Consider the following 21,952-nt stretch of genomic DNA (forward strand, 5'->3'; position numbering starts at 1 on the left):
TGCATGGCCTTTAGATTTCCATCGTAGAACATAAAATTCCGAGTTTTCTTTTCTGACTACCAAAACTACTTAGGTTTTCAAGAATTACTCTTGCTTTCGTGAAAATAACAATTTAGTAATGTTTTATGAGGAAGTAACTGTTATTTCAACAGTGTAATTTAGTTGTAAGATATGAACAAGCACAGAAGGAAGGCAAGGACACAACTCTGACTCCTCCAATGATTATAATATAAAAAAACTGCCTAATAAAATTTTATGGATAGTTGCACATTTTTATAATAAAATATATTCTTGAAACTGTTTTGAGTTTAGCCAAGAATCTCATTAATGATATTATCTAAAACAAGGCAATATGTACTTGGTTCTGCATTTCAGGAGGGATTTGCCCAGATCGCCAGACAACACACACTTCCTAAATGGCTGCATCCTCGCTGCCTTCCCACTTGAAACTTACATGCAAAACACTGTACGCAGATCTGTATTTTGTAAATGGGTTGTCTTTTAGTCTCATCACTAATCTCTGATGTGAAGGCACTTTGAATTGCCTTTTTTGTTCCTCTGACAATTAATTTATTTTTCTCTAAATGCCTGATTTTGCACCTGATTTCAGTGTGGGGACATCTTTCCACAATATTTACATGTTCCTTCTTAGCATACTTTAATTCTGAAGATTTCTTCTGGAGGGAGAAGGTCTGTAACAGTAACCTGGATATCTAAAGCCCCAGCTCACACTTCCCACCAACCTCACTTTTACTTCTGCAGGCTTTAAAGCACCCCGCTAAAAACCTCAGTACCCCCGAGGCTCTTGCTTAGAAGTCTGCTATAAGCTTGAGGTACGGAGGATTCGCTGGGGTTTGAGGGTTTTTTGAGGGTTTTTTTATTTCTTTTTTTTTTTTTTTTTTTGGGTTCAGCATGACGTTAAACCGCTCCCCTGCCGGGGCCTGCAGAGGGCGCTCAGGGCCCCCGGCTGAGGCCATGAGGTGGAGCCCCGCCCCGTCAGCACTGGCCAATCAGAAGCCGCCCGCCCCACCGCAGGAGAACGCGAGCCGAGGGAAGCCGAATCCCTTCGGCCATTTCCGCCACCGGAGTCCCGATGACTTCCGACTGCGCCCAAAGCCAGCGCGGAGCGTCTTCGGCAACTTCCGGAAACCCGGAAGGGAGGCTGCCAAGCGCGTTCAGGCGTCTCCGGCACGGCAGTGACGACCGGGCGATCGGAGGGTGGCCGCGCTCCGGCCCTAGCCAGCTATGCGGCTGCTCTCGCGGGCCCTCCGCGCGGCGCAAGGCTACCGAGCCGCCGCGCTGGCCCCTCGGAGCCTCCGGGCAGCGCCGGTGGCATGGCTGAGCGCGCGGCCCGGCCTGGAGGAGCTGTTCGCCGCGCCCTCCCTGCGCCGCCTGCTGGAGGCGCGCGCGCGGGGCGAGGGCGGGGCGGCGCCGCAGCTGGCGACGTGCGTGCGGCGGCTGCGCGACAAGGAGCGGGAGCTGCGCGACACGCGGGAGCTGGCCCAAGGTGCGGCACGGGGCGCGCGGCCGCGGTGGGCTGCGTACGCGACGTCACTGGGCAGCGGCCGCGAGGGGGCGGGGCGGAGGGGAGTTCATTTGCATACGCGGACGCGATTGGGCGAGCGGCCCCGAGGGGGCGGGGCGGAGGCCGGCGCGTGGCGCCGCGCACCTGCCGGGGTGGCGGCTGCGCGCGCGGGGGGCGCGCCCCGGCGGCGGGAGAGCGGCGCGCGTGTCACAGCGCGGGGGGGGTGACAGGGACACACGTGTCACCTGGAGAGCCCGGGGCGGCCTCCTCGGGCCTTCCGCAGGCCAAGAAACAGTCCGAGCAGAGGTCGGGGGTACGAGTGAGTGGGGAAAGTCCTTCCGCCGGCGTGGGAAGTGCTGATACTGGAACCTATTTCATTCATATAAAAGAACGAAAACTAATCGGGGATAGAAGAGTTTTTAAATTTTGGTGTTTGTTTGGTTTTTTTGCTCCATCTTGTTGCCAAGACAGCCCAGTCCGCCTGCCTGTCTCCGTTTTGGCAGTCATAGAAATCAGCACCTGAATCTGCCGTCTCCACGCTGTGATTTGACTTTGTCGTGTGTCAGTAGCTGCACACTTGTAGTGCTGACAAATATTGGATTTTCTTTTTACGCAGAATCAAACTTCGCTTTGATAGCAGTTAAAAAACTAAAACTCAGAAAAGGAGTACTTTAGGATCACTAAACATTCGTTAGGTGATTAAGTATTTACTAGAACTGTAGTAGTCAGATTTTTTGCATACAGTGACAGGGTTGTAAGTGCTTTTAACAAGGAGTGCCAGTTTTGGAGCCACTATGCTCTTTAAATCCATTGTATTCTTGGCATACTGAAATACAGAAAATAGTTTTGTAGAGCCACAAAATGGCTGGTGTGGGAAGGACCTCTGGATATCACCCAGTCCACCCTCCTCTCAAGCAGGGTCACCCACAAGTTGCTTAGTGCTTTGCCCAGCTGGGTTTTGAGTATCTCCAAAGATGGAAATTCCCAAAAAATCTGTTTGACCACCTCACAGTAATAATTTTTTATGGTTGGCTTGGATTTTAGTTTTTGATGTTTTAGCAGAAATTCTTTTATTTCAGATTTTTCTCATGTCTTGTAACTGCACAGGATTCGAAAACATTTAATATATACTTAGAATCATCTTTACAGACTATATTAGTAATTTGATTTTCTGACAGGTTTAGTGTTTCGGGAGAGGTTGTGTGGTAATTTGGTTTTGGTTTGGGTTTTTTTTGGTTTTTTTTGGTGGAGTAAGTTCTTCAGGTGGTTATTTATTCAGAAGGTTTTCACAGGATGGCACTGACATGAGTCTGAGGATTAACAATACTCAAATATTTCAGATGAGAATGAAGATTTCCGGAAGCTTGCAGAAACAGAAATTGCTTCCTGTGAAGAAGAGATAGCTGAACTGAAACAACAGGTTAGATCCCCGTATAAATCATCTGTTTCCTTGCCATTGTTAAATTTAAAAAACCCCATTGTCTTCTTGGAGGTATTGGAACTAGGTGATGTTTAAGGCTCCTTCCAACTCAAACCATTCTGTGATTTTCATCAAGATATACGTGATAAGTTCTTCTTCTCCTCCCCTCTGTGCTAGTTATAGTCCTCAATAACTATAGTCAATAATAATAATATAGTCTGTTAGCTAAGAGAAATTAAAAAATCAAGTGCTTTAAAGACTTCTTGTATGCAAGCGCCTGTTTGTACCTGAAAATGTTTCAATCAAAGTATCTTTTTAAGAAGGTGCTATAGTTTATCTTTTCTGGGGGTAGCTTTATAGATATCTAACTCTTTAGACCTTGGAAACATTAAGCCTACATTGTATCACTTACCGTGGTTTTTGAAAAAATGTAATATGTAACTACTTTAGGCTGCTACTTTATATAAATTCTACAGAGTATCTATGTTATTTAACAAAAAAAAAAAAAGTCTTTCCATAAACAGACTGTTTTAATTTCAGATTACTACTGTAGAAGCTCCTATGGTCACATTCTTTATTCTTCCAACAACAATACAACAGTCACTTTATAAATATTTTTTGTAAACATGATTCTGCCAAAAGAAGTCATCATCTGTGGAAAGAAGCATCACCTAATGCTAGTAAAGGAAGAGGATTTAAAAGCATTTGTAAATCATCCATAATTTTGGTCCAGTATGCAAAATTGTGATTATTTTTTTTGCTTTCGTATATCTTTCTTCTGCAAATCAGGCTCTTCTTTTTAAAATAAATAAACAAATAATACATTTGTGCTGTTGTTGAAGGACTCTGCTCCTGAATATCCATACATTCTTAGCTCTGCAGTTGAGATGGAATTAAAGAAGTATCTGGTTAGAAGGGAGATATTCAGTTGTCTTGTAAGAACAGGTATATATCTTGTAGTTTATCCTCAGAGTGCTCCTGATGGATTAAAAACTTCTGTGAAGTTTTGTGGCTCTCAAGAGAGGCCTGTGTAGCTCCTGTGACCATGAACAGACTGAGGGAGCCTTCCTGCAATGCAGCATCACCCTTACACACCTTTGGCTGGCTGAAGCCCATCCTCAGGGCAGGAGAACACAGCCTAGCTCAGTTACAGACTTGTCTGGCGTTTTACACTGTCTCAGGTGTGGATAGCAGTGTCAGAGAGGAGTCTTAGCTGGGTGCTTTTGTATTCACAGATAGTGTTGCTTTTGATTCCTTCAGAAGAAACAGATGAGAGTGATCTTGTCATGGAAGTAACTGCTGGAGTTGGAGGGCAGGAAGCCATGCTGTTCACCTCGGAGATATTTGATATGTATCAACGATATGCTGCTTATAAAAAATGGAAATTTGAAGTATTAGAATACTTTCCCAGTGAAATAGGTCAGTAATGAAAATACTATAACTTCTTAACTCAAATTGAAACATTCATTCATATGACATTTTAATTTCCTAAGTAAAGGAAGCTTATTTGCACTATCTTAATTTTAGAAGTGAAATGTTGTTTGAATGTCTGAGTACAGTTCTCCTCAGCTTCTGTATTTAGGCATGAAACTCCATTTCAGAAAAGTTGTTAAAATACTAAAGTGCTACAAAGAAAATTTGTCTTTTAATAATTTCATTTCTACATTGTAAAACAATAGTTTTAAAGACAAGTGCTTGGCAGAAGGAAATTTAGGAAGTGATACAGACATATTGGTTTAGCTTTTTGTTTTTTAATAAGGATTGTGTAAACTTTACTTGGCTACACTGTTCTACTTAGTTATCTAATGTTTTATTTATTGCTTATAGATTAGGTTGGTGGAAGATTTGAAAAATCGTATATGGATCTATTGGCATAGAGGAATCAGTTTTCTTGAAACAATCTGTGGAGTTTAATCTAAAACAAATTTATTTGTAATAGTATCTCATCTATAATATAAGGGAATGAGATATTTGGATATAGCTCATCTATAACAGCTGTTAAAATCTTTATTAGAATTTTATTTTAAGAAGTGTATTTATAAACTGTTCTAATAACTCTCTTTAGAGTTCTTAGCAAGTATCATTTCAAGTTGATCAACGTGAACTCAGGCTCCCTTCTAGAGTGGCTCACTCTCCTCAAGATTAGCTGCTAATAATTCAATTAATATACTTACTAAAAAATTTTGTGGCACTTGAATTCCTTATCTTCTATTATCTAGATCTGTTATATTAATAAATTTCTTGTAAGGTTAAGAGCTCATGTGCCAAGTAAACTGTTTTTACAGTTCAAGGGAAGATAGGGATGAGAAGCTTCATATTATAGTGCATCTTGTTACTGCAAGAGCAGTCATGTTCATCCCCATTCATGACCAGGCAAACGCCTTGCCAGGAGCTGAACCAGTTCAACCTTCAAAGCCAACAGAAATCTGTTTACTTTCTTTTTTTTTAAAAAAGTAAATGGAATAAACATTGTACAGGTTAGATGGGTGTAAACAGAAAAGAGGAAGGGTCTGGGTCTTCTTTTCTTTCACATACTAGGGGGAGAGTTGCCTTTCCATTGTTGCAAGACTTAGATTGGGTGAACCCCATCAGCCTCATACACTTCACCTTCAGAGCACAGTTTCAGTCAGCTTAAGCAAGGCCCGTCTCACCTTCCAGCCAGTTGTATGTTTTTTCTTTCGCAGCTCTAGCAGTTTTGAGGCCACTGTGCTAATTTGATCAGTCCATTGTTTTGGCTTGAAAACCCTGTTATTGAATAGTATAGAATATAAGTCAGGTCTGACTCAGTTTACAGTCCTGTGATTAGAAGAAAAAGTGAGTTGGGCTTGGCTAGCCTTTTGGTGAAAGCTCAGTCCTTGGACAAGGAGCCCACACACTCAAAGATGTTCTCATTAATGCCTTAAATGGGAAATTGAGCTAATATGTTAACCAGGTATATATCTATACATATATTCTCTTTGAAAAGTCTAGTTTTTTTTAATTATTTTATGCTTATTTTAAAGTCTGTTTTGCTGAGGGTTTGTCTATGCACCAAAATTAACATTTAGTGTGTAAATCTGGGGAAAAATAAAGACAGCCCTAGCTTTTGTCAGCCTCTTGCAGGTTATTTTTTGATTTTTCATAACCACATATTATCAAAGCAGATGCTGGAAATAAACTGGGGGGTAGAAGCACTATACATGGCATGGCCAATGAAATGGATGTTGAACCCTCAGGTTCAAACTGTCTGTGCTGAGCTAAGAGTGGCACTAAGGATGTTGGTGACACTAGGCTGTTACATCCTACCCACATTCCATTTTTAATGATTACATGAGTGAAAGCAAGGTCCTATGTTAAAATGTCAGACTCCCTTATTTCAGAGAACTCCTGAATTTGAAATCTGAAGGTAAGCATGTGTGAACAAGGTGAATATTAAATAAAGCTGCAATAAAATACAGGTTACAGTCCACCCTTAAATCACTTTATTGACCTACCTCATGGAATGCCACTGTGCAAGAGTAGCATGTTGAAGATTCAGTGCACATGTTGAAGCACAAACTCACACGTCGTTATTTATCCGCTGCTTCTCACCCTGTAGTGGCAGGCAGAGACACAGATGTGGGACTTTCCCCGATCTAAGATGCCACATAAACAATGAGTGCAAACTCAATACCCTTGTTCTGAGTAAATCCAATACCAGGATAAACTGGGACATTTTATACGAAAGGAGCAAACATAGTTATCAAGAGTTAACTATATTTGACAAGCGTACAGTATGTCTGCCAGGGTAAAAGGTCCGTCAGAATTTCATTAGATTTGGCTGCAGTTCATAATAAACCTGTGCTGGTATTAGTCAGTTTGAAGCAGTATGGTCTAAATACCTGTCATGTGAACCAGTTTCTTGGTCATCTTATTCTAATCACTGTAGGCACATGTATCACTACAAATTTTAAAAGCAGGACAAAAATTATGTGAAAGAGAAAGCAAAACTGTCTCTTCCTATCTTTCAAAAACATGACTGTAAAACAATATATATAAGTTATGAGTGAACTAACATGTCCATGTAGATGAACAACTGGGCCTGTATTGTGGTGGATTATTTTTTCTTGCTGTGCAAGGCATTTTTGGATTCCACGTTGTCTTCGTTTTCCTTTTTCAAAAAGATGCTGTCTTGACCCTATGGTTGAGTTCCTTAGTCTGAGACATAGCCTAAACCAATGTTTCTGAGATGGTGCCTCTTCTTTTCCTCAGCTGGTGTTTTATATTGCAAGGCTTGAAGACCAATACTCTTTCAAGGCTGCCTTCAGTCATTCCCTTGGCACACCATCCAACTGTGCTGAGAATGGGATTTGGGAATTGAGCTGCATTAAAAACAAAAATGCATGAAAAGTTATACTTCTTTATAATGCCATCACTTCTCTAATCCTTCACTTTCACTGCACACCAGCAAACAGGGAAGATCAAGAATGCCATAAACTAGTAGAGCAGCAAACTGTTGTCCCAAAGCCGTGATTCCCATGGGCTTGACTTCCAAGTTCCAAGCTCCTCAATGCTTGTAGAATGTTGCTGTCAAGGGTTTTGCTGGAGGTATTGGTAAGAGGTGCAGGAACCTGTGTTCTCTTTGCTCCAGGAAAAAATGCATATAAGTGTATATAAAATGTATAAAAAATGCATATAAAAATTAAATTGGACTCTATAAAAGAGAATTTGACAGTCCTTTCCTTTATGAGGTAGTGTGTGAGTAAATATGTTGCTTTAAGATTTTTCTTGCATTTTTGGTGTAATTTTGCCCAAGTGTTTAAATGGTAAATTTGTCATTTTAAGAAACAAATGCCAGTGGTGTGCAAGTACACTGTTTGAAGTATAACAGCATAGTACCAGCAGTTCTTAAAGGTTTACAACAAGCTTTTTTTCTTTTCTGTTTAAGGTGGCCTAAGACATGCAGTAGCCAGTATAGCAGGTGTTGAGGCTTACAAATACATGAAGTTTGAAGGAGGAGTGCATCGTGTTCAGCGGGTACCAAAGACAGAAAAACAAGGACGCATTCACACCAGCACAATGACTGTTGCAATATTACCCCAACCCACTGAGGTAATATTTACCTTTTAGTATAACAGACATTACCAGGAGCAATGTTTGTTACCAAGTGTTTTCTGCCCCTCTTGATATTCTCACACAATGACTTTTTTAATCTTAATTTTAAACTAGGTCGTATTTGTTGTTTTATTTTTATCACGGGGATGAAATAAAGAGTTTCTTTGTTTTCTCATAATCCTAATCTCAATAAAGTCACTGACAGTTTACTTGGCTATGACTTGAAAATTTATGGTGACTGTCTCACATGTTTTGTGGAAAACTACATTTTCTGCAAAGTAACAAAAGACTGAATCATTTTACCAGGCTCATAGATTACTTCTTTTAGCAGTTCTTCTTTCCCATTTTTGTAGTGTCCTCACTTGCCTGTTGTAAACTGTATGATAATTTAATTTTGCTATTTTCTTGCTTAAAAGCAGTGGCATAAGAAAGCTTTGTTTTGATTGTATTTTCATGTTGACCTAGCAGATTGTCAAAGGTTTTACTCCTTCCTGAACTTTCTGGAAATTGTCTTGCTCCTTCCTCACAGAGACTATTGCTCCACTCCAAAGCCAAAAAAGGGAATGTCTGCCATTTCATTTAAAAAACATCTAATCAAGCTCAAATATTGGTTAACTCTGCTGAAAGACGATGCAGAGCTCAGAATAGATGAAAATTAGTGCTAAGCAGTGGTTATGCACTAAGTTACTATGTGGCTGATTTCTGGGGTCCCATCGTGATGCATTCCAATCTGATTACCAAAATTTCTTATTATGTTTATAAGAGGATTTGATCTAGTACCCATAAGCGTTCAGAAGTTTGATCTTGCATGAATGTGCCTTCTAAAATAAACTGACTGCATATTTGATATCTGTCGAGAAAAAAACAACACAATTTTTTTTTTTTCTCTTCTTCTGTCTCCCATGATAGATGAGGCTGCAAATTAGTCCAAAAGATCTACGGATAGAAACAAAGCGAGCTAGTGGAGCAGGAGGCCAGCATGTCAATACCACAGATAGTGCTGTACGGATAGTTCACATTCCAACAGGTGTGCTGCTTCATTCTTTCCTTAGTACAGGATCTACATTTCAAAACTGCTGTCAGAATTTCTTTTGAAACTATGTTTTTCTTTTCAAACCTGAGCAACAGTATAGCAGAGGTTTTATGTCGTTTTAATGTCTATTCATACTGCTCTCAATGCATCATCTTGTGCCCACTCCAGTTTTTAACAGTGAAGACTACTGGCTTCAGTAGGTAAGCTATTAATTTTGCTATTGAACATGACATTCTAAAAGCATTCAGATCAGATTCTGTCAAGAAATTATATTTAAGCTTTCAAATGATGAAAATGACACCAAAAAATGGAGTAGGTTAAAATCTGATTTGAATTTTCTTGACAAGTCTCCAAAAGAGAGATTGTGCTATTTCCGTATTAAAACATTACTTTTAATTGCAGAGTCTACTCAGGATGCTAGCTGCCATTCGTCTGCTGGCTTCTTTCCCGTAGATGACACACATAATTAGGAGGCCCATCCCTCTGGCTCAGGTTAGGAAACATAGCAGGGATAAGATACACTCTAAAATACTACCTTATTTTAGCTGTTGTATGAGGGCTTTTTATTGCCATTCCTAAGCCTTTTACTTCCCTTTGAGCAATTCACAGCAGCCTTCTTGACTTTCATTGCATTTTAACTTTTCCTCTTCTCTACCACAAACATTAAACGGCTTTACAAGGTTTCAAGATAATCCCAAGCACTCTTTATCTTCATGTATCCAGATTTTTGCCACCCATTGCTTTGTATCTGTTTAAAACATCAGTCCATTCCACACTTGTTGCACCACCATAGTAAAGCAAAAGACAAGCAGTGGAGAGGTTAAAATTCACTATATGATGACAAAAAGATACCCCAGATTAAAAGTGTTTTGGATTGCCTATATGTTTGGATAAATACACAAAAAACTAAAACTAGCAATTGATCCTAGTTTTTGCTGGTGGCAGTTATTATGGCATCTTATAGAAATCTTGCAGTGTATTGCAAATTTTTTGCAGTTATGCACGGTTAACAGAGGAGTTTATACCTCACATTAGCTCCTGATTTTTTCCTGTTCCACCTTTCCCTTCTTTATTTCTGTGATCTCTCTTCCCTTTAAGTTGTCCTGTTACATCTTCTATTTCTCTTATCCTAAATCTTTTTATAAACCTTCACTCCGATCCAAAATGTTGTTTATAAATAAGTCTTTCAGAAAGTAATGCTATGTAATCTGATAAAATCATCCTCTAATATTACCGGAGCTACTTAATAAATCCAAATAACAGCTTAGCTTGTACTCTATTTCTTCTTCCTGCTCCTTATTTGGGCTTTTCATCTCTTACCTTTAAGTGTGTGTTTTGGGATGAGAAAGCACACCTTTTTTTTTTCTAAATAAAATAGTGTCCATTTCTTATGTTCTGATCATATCGTAAGCACTCACTATCTTAGGTATTTTCCTGTTCCTTAAATCCTACATTTCCTGTAACTGTGGCCAAAATTTGCAAGACATGAAGGTACCTTTTATAAGTCAGATCACATCACATCGCATATCTTTTATTTCATTATCCATCAACCGTAGTCCAGATGAAATAAATTTCCACTGAATTAAATTTCTTGTCTTATGGCTTAAAACACCTGTACAGCTCAGCCAACACTTCTCTCCCAAGATGTATCATTACTCATTAATAAACTTGGACTTCTACATTCCCAGTCCAAATGTAACAGCCTAATGTAACATACAAAAAAATCTTCCAGAAATTGCAGAGCTCTTTTAGTATGTGTTAATCTTAAGTGCTAAATGTCACGATATTTTTGACAGGGATTGTGTCTGAATGTCAGCAAGAAAGATCCCAAATTAGAAACAAAGAGAAGGCTATGCAAATGCTGTGTGCTAAACTATACAACGCCAAACTAGAAGAAGAAACTAAAAAGAGAAACAGTGCTCGAAAGATTCAAGTAAGTTTCATTTAGTTGTGATATAATTCTGTACAAACATATGTTTTAAGGGTAACACTTTCGTTGGACAGCAAGTAGTAAGTGGAAATATAGAGCAACAGGAGCCCAAGAAGGACTTACATGAGGCAAGAAAAAGTCATAGAATCATAGAATGGTTTGGGTTGGCAGGGAACTTAAAAATAATCTAGCTCCAACCCTCCTACCATGGGAAGGGATGCCTTCCACTAGGCCACTCTGGAGAACAAAATCTGTGGAGTCCCCAAGCTCTCTAAATAACGACATTATATTTTACTTCAGCAAAAAAGGTCATATATTAGCCAGACTTAAAATTTCAGTAGTATGTAAATCCTAAAGATACAGTGAAACAAACTGTATTGCAGCATGAAGAACTAGAATAGTATTAGAAAAAGATGCAATAAAATTGTTCTTTTACGTGTTTGAGAAAAATCACTGCAGCTGTTGAAGTGATCTGAGTACTATGCAACTATAACAATTTTGTATAGTCATGTGAGGAAGAGAAACCTTTTGTTTTATATGCCTAATCAATATTTCATCATATTTGTAAGATGATGATGATAAATTGTTTCTTCTTGTTCAATAGGTTGGGACTAAAGGAAGATCAGAGAAGATCAGAACATACAACTTTCCACAGGACCGGATTACAGACCACAGAATAAGCAGATCAGTGCATCATGTTGAGTCTTTCATGCTAGGGGAAGAAATGCTAGATGAAATGATACAAACTCTGAGAGAATATGCTGATTATGAATCTCTAATGGAAATTATTTCAGAAAATGAAAAAAATAATTCCTCCTGAACATTGTTCTTTCTCAGGCCAGTATAACAGATGTAGATCTTGGTCTCAAAGAAGCTTCTCAGAGCACCGCTCAGAAAATGGAACTTGTTTTCAGATCATGAAAAACATCACAACTTGTTTGTTCATGTAAACAGTTTTCTTACTTGCTGAGTAAGACTTTATTATCTTTATATAAGGCATTTTGGCTGCAGTAGTCTTTTCAAAAAGTTAATTTGACTGCACCAGAAGTAACAGCAGTTTTTAACTTCTTTTACTGAGAACTGATACATCACTGTCATAAGGTATGCATGCATTAAAAAAGGAGTAATTTCCAGTTCCAGTTTTCATTTAAACTGTAACTTAACTATCACACAACAGTGTGAAATAGCTTACTTGAGTGAACAAAAAAAAATCCTATTTTCTTTGAGTGATTGGAAAAAAGTGATAAATAAATGACCCAACTCTACCTATCCATTTATTTATTAATCACTTATATGTGTCATGGGCAAGGGAGTCAAAGTGTATCTCTGTAATGTTTTCAGGGCCTCCTGGGCCTTATTTGTAAACACAAAACAATATTTATAAACACAAAAGGAATATCCCTTGTCTGAGGGAAAAAAAAAAGCCATGGAAGCTGAATGATGAATCATATGAATTGGTTTTGGAACAAGTATTTCTGTTCTTGAGTCAAAAATGAAAATAATTGTTGCAACATTTTTCAGCTGATATTATAGCATCCACTTGACTTCAGTTTCTCTTTATGGTTTTAATTGACTGTCGAAGTTATTGATCTTCTAAAAGTTATGTGCTGTGGTCGACACTTACTGGTTCTGTCTGTTTATTTAACAGCATTTCAAAACATTTGATACCTTTATCAGCTTTTTTTTTTTCTATTAAACACTGCATGGTAACTATGCTTAAGTTCCAAGTCTTTTAATTTAAAGATTCATACATTAACTTCAGATAGAGGAATGCCTGTGTGCATAAGATGAGGCATACATATTTCCTGTTGGTAAGCATGAAACCTAGGTCTGTATTTACTAGCAGTTTTATAACTCCAAAGTGGCACATTAAAAAGTAAAAAGAAACATTGACTCATATTTTGTGTAAAATAATTCGATATTTATTGGAGCAGAAACTAGAAGTCTTCTTTCTTACCAGATCAGTATTGTAAATGGAACGCCAGAGAGCACTGACTGCTGCTGACGTGACTTAAAGCCGGGCCTTCTTATTTCAAGTGATACATGGAATTAGCTTCATAGTCTTCCAAACAATCAGGGCCATCGACCACGTCTGTGCACTGAACTTCTGTATGAAACTTAGATAATTGTTTAGGTCTTTGTCACCCTAGACCTTCCCTGATCTTCAGCTTGTATCCTGTCTGGCCAGATCCTGCCTCCCTGTTCTCATCTGACTCTTGAACAAACACTATGCTGTTGCCTTGGAAGTGACTAGCTTCTAATGATGTGAGAAAAAACAGACATCATGTAGTTGTGGCAGGAGGCTGACAGAGGTTTTCCAAATCTGGTGTCTGACAGTGCTGTACACAGGAGGGCCTTGACCTGTCATGGCAAGCTTTACTGTGTAAAGACTTGAATTCCCCTGCTTGCTCTATTAATTTTAATGCAAGGGATGTTGTCTGCAAATGCATCCTCCTTGAGCTGTGAGCAGATTGTCATTCCAGCAGTGGTAGGGATCCCTGCATTGATGTCCAGTCAGCCCGGTAGTGCTATTGCTCACTCTGCAACCACTGGTAGCATTGGTCATATGAAATAAATACAATTCTTTTATGGGGAGGAGCCCAGATCTGCTACCAGACTCGAGTCACAGAATGAGTCCGGTTGGAAGGGACCACAGTGGGTCATCCGGTCCAACATCCTTGCTTAAGCCTAGTCATCTTAAAGCGCATGGCACAGGGTTGCATCCGGGCTGTTCTTGAATATCTCTATATTCAAGAGAGAATCCTAGCCCGGTCCGAATTGCTTTGCACATTCGGAGCATGCCAGGGCGATTGGAAGATCCCAGGCGCATCCATTTAAACAAGCAGATGTAGCTGGGCGCCAGGCTGCGCTGAGGCGCGTGTCAGTGCCGGGACGCGGCAGCCGCTGGTTCCTTCGGGACCGGGAGCGGAGCGGGGCCGGAGCGCGGGAGGAAGGGGCGGGCGGGAGCGGCCCTGCGCGGGAGCCGCGGCCGCGCCACTCGCATCCCTCCCTGGCGGCCGAGGAGGGAAAACGAGGGACGCGCCCGGCCCCGCCCTCCTCGCTCCGGATTGGTCCCCGCCGCCTGCCCGCCGCCCATTGGCCGCGTCCGGCGCCCCGGCGCCTCGCCATTGGCTGGCGCGTTTTTGGATACCAAATTTAAAGTTTTTAAAAAGCGCCCGGCGAGAGCGGGACGCACTCACTGCCTGCGGCGGCGCTGGCGCGGCTTTGCAGGTGAGCGCGGGGTGGGCAGCGAGCTCCGCCGGGAGCCGCTCCGGGCTGCAGGGCTCCACGGCTCCGCTGTGGGGCCGGCTGGGGGCACCGCGGCTCCGCGGCCAAGGCTCCGCGGTTGAGGCTCTTTGGCTGCGGTGGCGGGAGCTGCCGGCGTACGTGGTGGCGGGACTGTGCGGGTGCTAGCGGCGCTGCGGCGGGACCAGATGGACTGGGGTCCCCCAATCCATTGGATTCGTGGCGGCTCCCCGGTCTCACTGCTCTCCTAGCCTAGTCCCGTAGCTATCCCGCCGGCGGGATGGGATGGGACGGTGGCGCATTGGCGGCTAAGGAGCGCCCCGATCCCGCCAACGAGCCCAGTGTGGGGTGGTCCCGGCTGCTCGCCGCGCTGGCGGGGCCACAGCCGGGCCGGGGTGGGGATCGCAGCTCGGCTCCCGCCGGCGGGCAGGGGCGGGCGGGGAGGCGCTCCCCCGTGCTCCACTGTCTCCCGCCCGTCGGCCACGCCGTCGGAGGGGGCATCCCTCCGGCGCGCTCCTGCCCGCCCCGCCACCACCGTTTTAGGGGGAATCCTCCATTGCGAGGAAAATGGGACCCCCCCCCCCGGAAGGCGCGGGATGAAGTTCCCGGGGCCGTGGGGCACGATCATGTCTACCTGCACCGAACCGGGCCATCTTGCTCGCTGGGCGGGAGCAGCCTGACAGCGGCGCGGGGCCCCGCGGCTGAGCCCGCTCCTCCGGGGGTCGGGGCAGGCCCTGGTGCACCAAAACGTGATGTGGGGACGTTTTTCAAATCATCGGGATTTCAGCCCAAAAGCTTCTCTGGTCTTTCGCAGGGAAGAGGGGAAGGGGAGAAGGAGGTTTAGGAAGGGCTTGCATCTGTTCCCCCAACTCACACCATACAAAGCCATAAGCCTATTTTCTCTTTTCTCCCACGAAACGTAGGTACAAAGAAGGAATTTTTTTTCTAAGTCGTTCATTGAACACATTTTTCTCTGCTTCTTTCCAAAACTGCTGAAAGTGCTTAAATCATTTAAAATGCTTACTCAAATCGGTGTTCTTCTATTTCCTAAGGATTGCAAAGCATGTTAAAAGTTATTTTCCCTTTAGGTTTAACTGGGGAGAGATGACCTCCTTCTCCCCTTCAGGCCTCGCCCATCCCCCCGCAATTGTTAATATAGATAGCACCACATTTCGTGGGGGAGGGGAATGGAACAGGGCAAGAAAAACTCAATTCCCCTATGATATTTATCTACCTCCCACCTTCTTTAAATCATGCTTGAACCTTTATTTCACTCTGACCATTGTTTAAGGATGGCCACTTTTCTTTGTATTTTACTCACACATGTGAGCACTCAAGCCTTTCCTGTGCCACCCACCCTCCTCCCTTCTCAAAAATGCCAGATATCCGGCTGCAGCGGCAGCATTGCCTCTGGTCTTGGATGCAAACTTCAGGCTTCTCTGGCCTGCACAGGCGTGCGGTCATTCATGGACCCTCCGCCCCTGGTGTCCCTTGCAGGGACCTCGAGTGTCTTGAATATGTTGCTACCTTTATGGTAGGAAGTAGAAGCACCGGTGTGTCTCATCTCTGCTGGTGAAATGGTGACCAAGTAGATCACCCAGGCAGTTTTCTCGCTCTAGTTATATGCGGCATAAAACTAGTTTTTGGGAAGATCTTAGATAGATTTAATCAGTGGCTGTTCAAAGCCTCAGTTGCACTAGTTGTATTTTAGACACTAGAGGGTGTGTCAGATAAAAGCATAAAATTCATAATGCAGAAGGGAAGCATGGTAGTGTCTTTATAAGAAAAAGCATTTGTAATCCAGTTTATGCTATGTTTTCATACTGCCCTTGCTGTTTCTTGCAGAATACAAACAACAAAATGAAATCAAATGTTAACCGCTCTTGCAAAATGAAACGTGATTTTGATTGCGCGTCTCTTTGTGCTGGGTTTGCACCATTGAAATGTGCTGTGGAGAAAACAGGACTGGAAAAATCTTGCCCCTTGAGTTACAAGGAAGGCTTTTGTAAAAGCTGTGCAGGAGAACATCAAAAAATACTCCTTAGTGACTCATACCATGCAGCCACCAGAAATCTAGATCTTGAAGATGGAGAACGACCCGTACATAACAAAGAAAACAACCAAGGAACCCAGAGACTTGATGAAGGTATCTGTGAAATGGAGACAATGGAAAGCAGTAAGCTTTATGAGGACAGTGGTTATTCCTCTTTGTTAAGTACTCACTATGCTGATGCAACAGAACATGAGGATAGTTTACCTTTGGCTGGGAATCTCTGTGGTACACCAAAGCATTGTCTCATGAAGAACCTAAACCAAGAACAGTTTTCAAAGAAGACACTGTTGCCAGTAATCCATTATGAAGAAGTGATTTGCTCAACTTTGAAAAAAAGTGGTAAAAGAAATCTCAAGTCTTGGGCTGCTGTAGACAGAATTGTTTCTAGGGGAAAATCTGAACTTTGTAACTTAATTGGAAAGAAAATGGGGCTGGATAGAATAGACATTCTTGCTGAGCTCTTCCAAAAGAACCTGAAGCATATATTAGCAAACATTTTAAGGCATCTCAGCGAGATGGATTTAGTAAAGTAAGTATATTGATGTCACTGTATTTCATTGGGAAAGGAAAAAAACCTAACCAGATGCCTTAATATTTTGGATATGGGGCTTGTGACATTTAGCATTGTGTTAATATATTAAAACATGAACTGACAATGTAAGTTATGATACATATGGAGAATGTGTCTTTTCCCTAGCTACAACTGTGAACATATTCTATCTTTATGTAAAGGAAAAAGATTCCGGTTATTCTTGCTATTTAATATATCTCTTTCCTAGGAGGCAACTGATATGTTTGTATTGTTGTTGCAGTTTTGCCAAAGTCAGCACAACATGGCAGAAGATTCTACAAGAAGATAAACGGATTTTCCAAATGTATAGCAGAGCTGTGAAAAACCTTTCTGTAAGTTTCTGCACTGAACCACCAGTGTTTTTCTGCTATTTCAGGTCTCCTACTATGCTTAAGAGATCACAGACAAGTTTCTTAGATTGAAAATTGTCACTGGAGTGTCAGTTTGTCTTGTTAGGATGCCTTGTCTCAAGTGTTGCTAGTCACATCAGTGACTTTGGGGACCCCAAGAAAGGTTGACTGAAAAGAGGACCCAAAGACAGATGAAGATGTTTTTAAGAGCTTCTACAAGTCCTGTGTTAGAGAAAGGCAGCAAGGAGAGAGTCATTGCCAGCACAGCCCACTGGGCAAGCCCTAGAGTCTCCCAGCAGAGGCTTACTTGCTTCAGCATCCCCACTGACCTAGAAGGGAGTAAGACTGAGATAAACTGCTCAGCTGGCTCTGTGAATCAGGGTCTCTGTTTATAGCAGTAGTCTCTGAAGTCCATCATGCCTGCTGCAGAAAACTGGAAAACTTTTTGCACTGAGGTATTCCTAATGCCTCTGTCCTATGAAATAAAAATACTAGATCCATCCATACTAGACTAGCATTTTATCAAGTCAGGACTGTTAAAATGCTAGCGATGTTTTTCCTTCTTGAGAGATGGAGAGACAGAACAAACAAAGGCTTAGGAACTGCCACAGCATAAGGTTGTTAACCAGTTTGAGTTTTATGTAGTATTTTTCAGTACAAATGTTCCACCCCAACAGCACTGTATGTTCATCCCATAAAGTGTAATTTCTTCCATGCGATTGTATTTTTTTTGTTTGTTTTATCAGTTTCAATCCGGAAACTTGGAAAATTAGTGGGTGGAGTTTATTTTTCACAAAGAAAGCTTCAAGTATTCCTGTTTCACCACAAAGAATTAGAAATACTGGTTTTTGCTTTAGAAATTGTGATGAATAGGTTACATGCTTTGCATAAATAACTGTTAATATGAACGTAGGATTACATAACAGAAGATGGTTGGATTTTGAACTAGGAGCTAGGGAACAATTCTATGCATTTATAACAGAAGTGACAGTGAAAGTTATGGTAAAATCAGTAACACTCCTTGATGTGATGCTTTATTATTGGAAACCAGGAAGAAGGATCTAAAATTACTTATTGACTTCTATTAAACAAAAATAAACCAAAAAAAAGCTGTATCAGGTAAGTTCTCTTCCCAAATTTAACTCTGTTTTTCTTTTTATTAGAATGTCACTAAGGCACCAGAGCATGCTGCAACAAGAGAGTATGTTCTGTACAGAGTGTCCTTAGCTTCCATTCAGAAAGCAACCCCACCAAAAAACTTGAACAAAAAATGCACCAGATCCAAAGCTTCTAGGAATCACAGCAGGCTCACGGAGTTCTCTGAGGTAAGAAGTGGAGAATACTGATATACTGAGATACCCTACATCCTTTTTTTTACCTTCTTAAGAATTTCACTTCGTGAAATTTTTTTTTTTGCTTAAATTTTGTCTTGTCAAATGTGAAAAAATTTAGTCATATCCTGTTATTTTCCATGGGTTTATAATGAATTGACATTTTCCAGATAAGCAATATCACAAAAACCATCAATTTTGTTTCAAAACTGATGGACAATTAGAAAAAATAAAAGACCAAAGGCTTAATAGTTTTTGTTTCAATTAAAAAAAAAATGCCTAGCATTGCTTAGCAATGCTTATTTCTTTTAATCATTCTATGGGATTTTTTGCCAACTGCTTACCTGGCATTAAAATTACTTTTTAACTACATATTTATGGTGTGTCACACATTTGGAGTTGTCACTAACTGCTAACAGCCTGTTTCCCCTTCACCTTGTTATTTTTTCTTAAGCTTTTTTTCCCCCCACAAACTTGCAATGTAGACCCACACCTATATGTTATAAGACTTTTAAAAATGCTTATTGAAAGTTATTGCTTGTTAGCAAGCAAAAGATTTTCCTAACTAGAAAAAGGTTTTATGCTCAAGTCTTATTATGCAAATTGATTCAATAAGAGAAGATGAAATGTCACTGGAAAGTATAATCAAGATGCTTTAATACTACTGTATAGGACTTTGTAGTAAAAGAACAACTGTTCAGCAGCAGTCTTAAAATTTAATTCCTGGTACATGTGTCTATACACAACTGCATCACCATCTTTCAATGAGGTTTGGAAGATTCAGGAAGGCTGTTATCCTTACTGCTCTTGATTTAGCCTGTCCTTTAACTTTTAAATTTTAAGAATTTATAATTTGGTACCTCTATTCCAGTACAAAATACCTGCAATTATAGACTGATTATTCCTGTTCAGTCTCCATCAGAATTTGATTTTAACAAGAATTAGGCTAAATTTTTAGTTTGTCTCTTTATATTAGGAGAAGTTATAATATGTTTTGTGGCACTAAAATAATATCAGGAGGTGTTTGGGGAGTGTATTTACCCTCTACTCATGATTTTCTGTGTGTGCTTTTACCAACAGGCTGCCAGAAACTTGAAAAACACTGAAAGCCTTAAAGCCTGCCATCGCTGTGGCTCCCCTGCCAAGTATGACTCCTACCTCCAAAGAGCAACGTGCAATCGTGAAAGTTGTGGCTTTGACTTTTGCACTAAGTGCATGTGCAGCTACCACAGCTCCAGTGACTGTGTGAGCAGCAGACCAGTGAAACACAACTCTGCACCAGGGCCGCTTCCTGGGACTAAGAAAAGCAAACAGAATCTAAAGAGATTGTGATCTGTCCCCTCAAACTGGCAAATGTCCCATAAAAGATTTTTTAGTCATCCATGAAGAGAATGCTTTCTGCTATTGTTTTCAAAAAATGGTTAAATTCTGTTATTCCTCTGTACTATTTAATCATCCCACTCAGAAAGGTTTTTAAAAGCGTTTCTAGTGCTGTCGAGTGAAGTGAGTGAAGTCCCTTTTAATGTGAAAATGTGAAGGAGACTAGATTTTATGGTTTTTTGACACTTTGCCTTTGATTTTAAATGTGGATATCCATTTCCTCTGATGGCTTATGTGAATCTTAAATTGCTCTTCCTTCATCTCTTCTTTCATTTTTTGAACCTTTTCCAATTTGAAAAAAAAAGTACTGTATGTTGGCTATACTGCTAAAAATACTTTGACTTTTTTTGAAATAACAAGCTAATTTTAATATTTGTATATATTTGTAAATATTATTTGTCTTGTAAATGTGAAAATAAATGATTATTCTCAACAGCTTGGTTGGCAAATCTGGCCTTCCTATTTATCATCCTAAAATATTGCTTCTCATGCTCTTTTTGCAGGCTTTCTAGAAGTGCTTTTTAAAATTGTTGATTTAACAAAGGGCAAGTCCTTCCTGGGTTTGTGTAAAACCTACCGAATCCATTGTCATGCTGTATTCCTGCATCTTACCTAAAGGCTCTTATCAGTAATTGCCTATAGTGTCAAATGTGCTATCACTTCCTTTTCATTTCAATTGAAATTTTTCTTTTGGCTGGATTTATGCTGCTGTTACTGAACTTAGCTCACTGTCAGCAAAATATTCCTGAACCCACAGTAAAAAAAAAAAAAAAAAAAAAAAAAAGCAAGCTTTCAAAAAATAGACCAACAATTTTGTGGAATTATCTGGGGTGGTTTTTTCCCGCTTTAGTAACTAAATAACAGACTAGGAGGACTCACACTGTAGGTCCTGCTTGAGCTACAGTGCATGTAGTGACAGGTAAGGGGGAATTCCCTCAAAGTTAGGAGAAAGTAGGTTTAGATTAAATATTAGAAAAAAGTTATTTACTGTAAGGGTGGTGAGACATTGAAACAAGTTTCCTGGAGAAACTGGAAAGTGTTTATGGAGCTCTGAACAGCCTGGTCTAATGAAAGGTGTCCTTGGCTGCAGCAGGGGAGTTGGAACTAGATGATCTTTAAGATCCCTTCCAAGCCACACCATTATATGAATCTGTGATCCTATTATATTTTATTCTGGTCTTTAGACAGTACCATCTTGATACATATGAAACCACAGCAAGTGTTAGGCTGACCAGACAGAGATAAATGTTACAAGAAAAATTTGTTACAAAATTTTCCTCTTCTGAAATTCCTGAAGAGTGCAGGTAATGTGATCTGAACAGAACTGCTATTTCCTATAATAGTTTCAAGAAATATGCCACAGGCACTTCACTCTTAGACTGGTGCTGCACTGTAGAATACATCTTGAAAAAAAATTCTGTATTTTCAAGCTGAATGTGGTAATTCAAGTTTGCCTTTTCATATTTTTTAGCCTACTAAACAATGCACTTTCTCATAGGCCTAATAATTTGTACACTGAGTAAAGAACAGCTGTTCTTTTTCTTCCTTTTTTTCCATTTTTAGCTGTAGAAATTTGTTCATGAAGAATTTTGAAAAAAATTCCTTGTTACCTCCAGATAAGAAAGATTAAATGATCATTTTTTATGAACTTCTGAGTGATAAGGAGCAACTACCTTCTTTCTACCTTTAACCTTGTTGAAAAGGTCAAATTATTTGACTTAATGAAGCTTTGGCCAAGTTGTAATGGATCTGCTGCAAACCAGTGTGGCTGTTTTAACTTGCCCAACCATTTTTGCTTTATATGATCCTCAGATCCTTGCCTACCAGCGTTAGTTTTAATCCAAATAGACATTCAGGATTGCAGCCCTCAATAGGTGTGCGACATCTTAAGGACCTTGATCTGTCATCGACACTTATAATTTTCTTATGCATAGGACCTGTGAGGGTGGCACAGCAATTTCTTTATCATAATCCTGCTCAGCATTTGAAACCTTGCCCAATAACAGTGAGCACGGAGCCTTAATAAAACCGTGCATCTTT

General features: G+C 40.6%; 2 protein-coding genes across 2 annotated transcripts; both read left to right on the forward strand.

Moving 5' to 3' along the window:
• Positions 1 to 1,139: 1,139 nt before the first annotated feature.
• On the forward strand, positions 1,140 to 12,868 carry MTRF1L (mitochondrial translation release factor 1 like). The gene is made up of 7 exons (XM_014888330.2): positions 1,140 to 1,507; positions 2,866 to 2,945; positions 4,181 to 4,364; positions 7,852 to 8,015; positions 8,928 to 9,045; positions 10,848 to 10,984; positions 11,586 to 12,868. The coding sequence occupies exons 1-7, from the start codon at positions 1,246 to 1,248 to the stop codon at positions 11,799 to 11,801; spliced, it is 1,161 nt and encodes a 386-aa protein (XP_014743816.1). The 5' UTR covers positions 1,140 to 1,245; the 3' UTR covers positions 11,802 to 12,868.
• Positions 12,869 to 15,191: 2,323 nt separating this feature from the next.
• Positions 15,192 to 20,540, forward strand: FBXO5 (F-box protein 5). Its single transcript, XM_014888354.2, has 4 exons — positions 15,192 to 16,809; positions 17,093 to 17,183; positions 18,365 to 18,526; positions 19,613 to 20,540. The coding sequence occupies exons 1-4, from the start codon at positions 16,040 to 16,042 to the stop codon at positions 19,862 to 19,864; spliced, it is 1,275 nt and encodes a 424-aa protein (XP_014743840.2). The 5' UTR covers positions 15,192 to 16,039; the 3' UTR covers positions 19,865 to 20,540.
• The last annotated feature ends 1,412 nt before the right edge of the window (positions 20,541 to 21,952 follow it).

This window comes from Sturnus vulgaris, chromosome 3 (assembly GCF_052056855.1).
Source record: "Sturnus vulgaris isolate bStuVul1 chromosome 3, bStuVul1.hap1, whole genome shotgun sequence".
In the NCBI taxonomy this organism is placed as follows: domain Eukaryota; kingdom Metazoa; phylum Chordata; class Aves; order Passeriformes; family Sturnidae; genus Sturnus; species Sturnus vulgaris.

Excerpts from the sequence above, each read along its gene's own strand:
- MTRF1L (XM_014888330.2), top strand. The coding sequence starts at position 1,246 with ATGCGGCTGCTCTCGCGGGCCCTCCGCGCGGCGCAAGGCTACCGAGCC. Across the intron at positions 2,946-4,180 it reads TAGCTGAACTGAAACAACAG|ATAGTGTTGCTTTTGATTCC; the intron begins GTTAGATCCCCG and ends TTGTATTCACAG. Across the intron at positions 4,365-7,851 it reads ATACTTTCCCAGTGAAATAG|GTGGCCTAAGACATGCAGTA; the intron begins GTCAGTAATGAA and ends TTTCTGTTTAAG.
- FBXO5 (XM_014888354.2), top strand. The coding sequence starts at position 16,040 with ATGTTTTCATACTGCCCTTGCTGTTTCTTGCAGAATACAAACAACAAA. Across the intron at positions 17,184-18,364 it reads GAGCTGTGAAAAACCTTTCT|AATGTCACTAAGGCACCAGA; the intron begins GTAAGTTTCTGC and ends TCTTTTTATTAG. Across the intron at positions 18,527-19,612 it reads GGCTCACGGAGTTCTCTGAG|GCTGCCAGAAACTTGAAAAA; the intron begins GTAAGAAGTGGA and ends TTTTACCAACAG.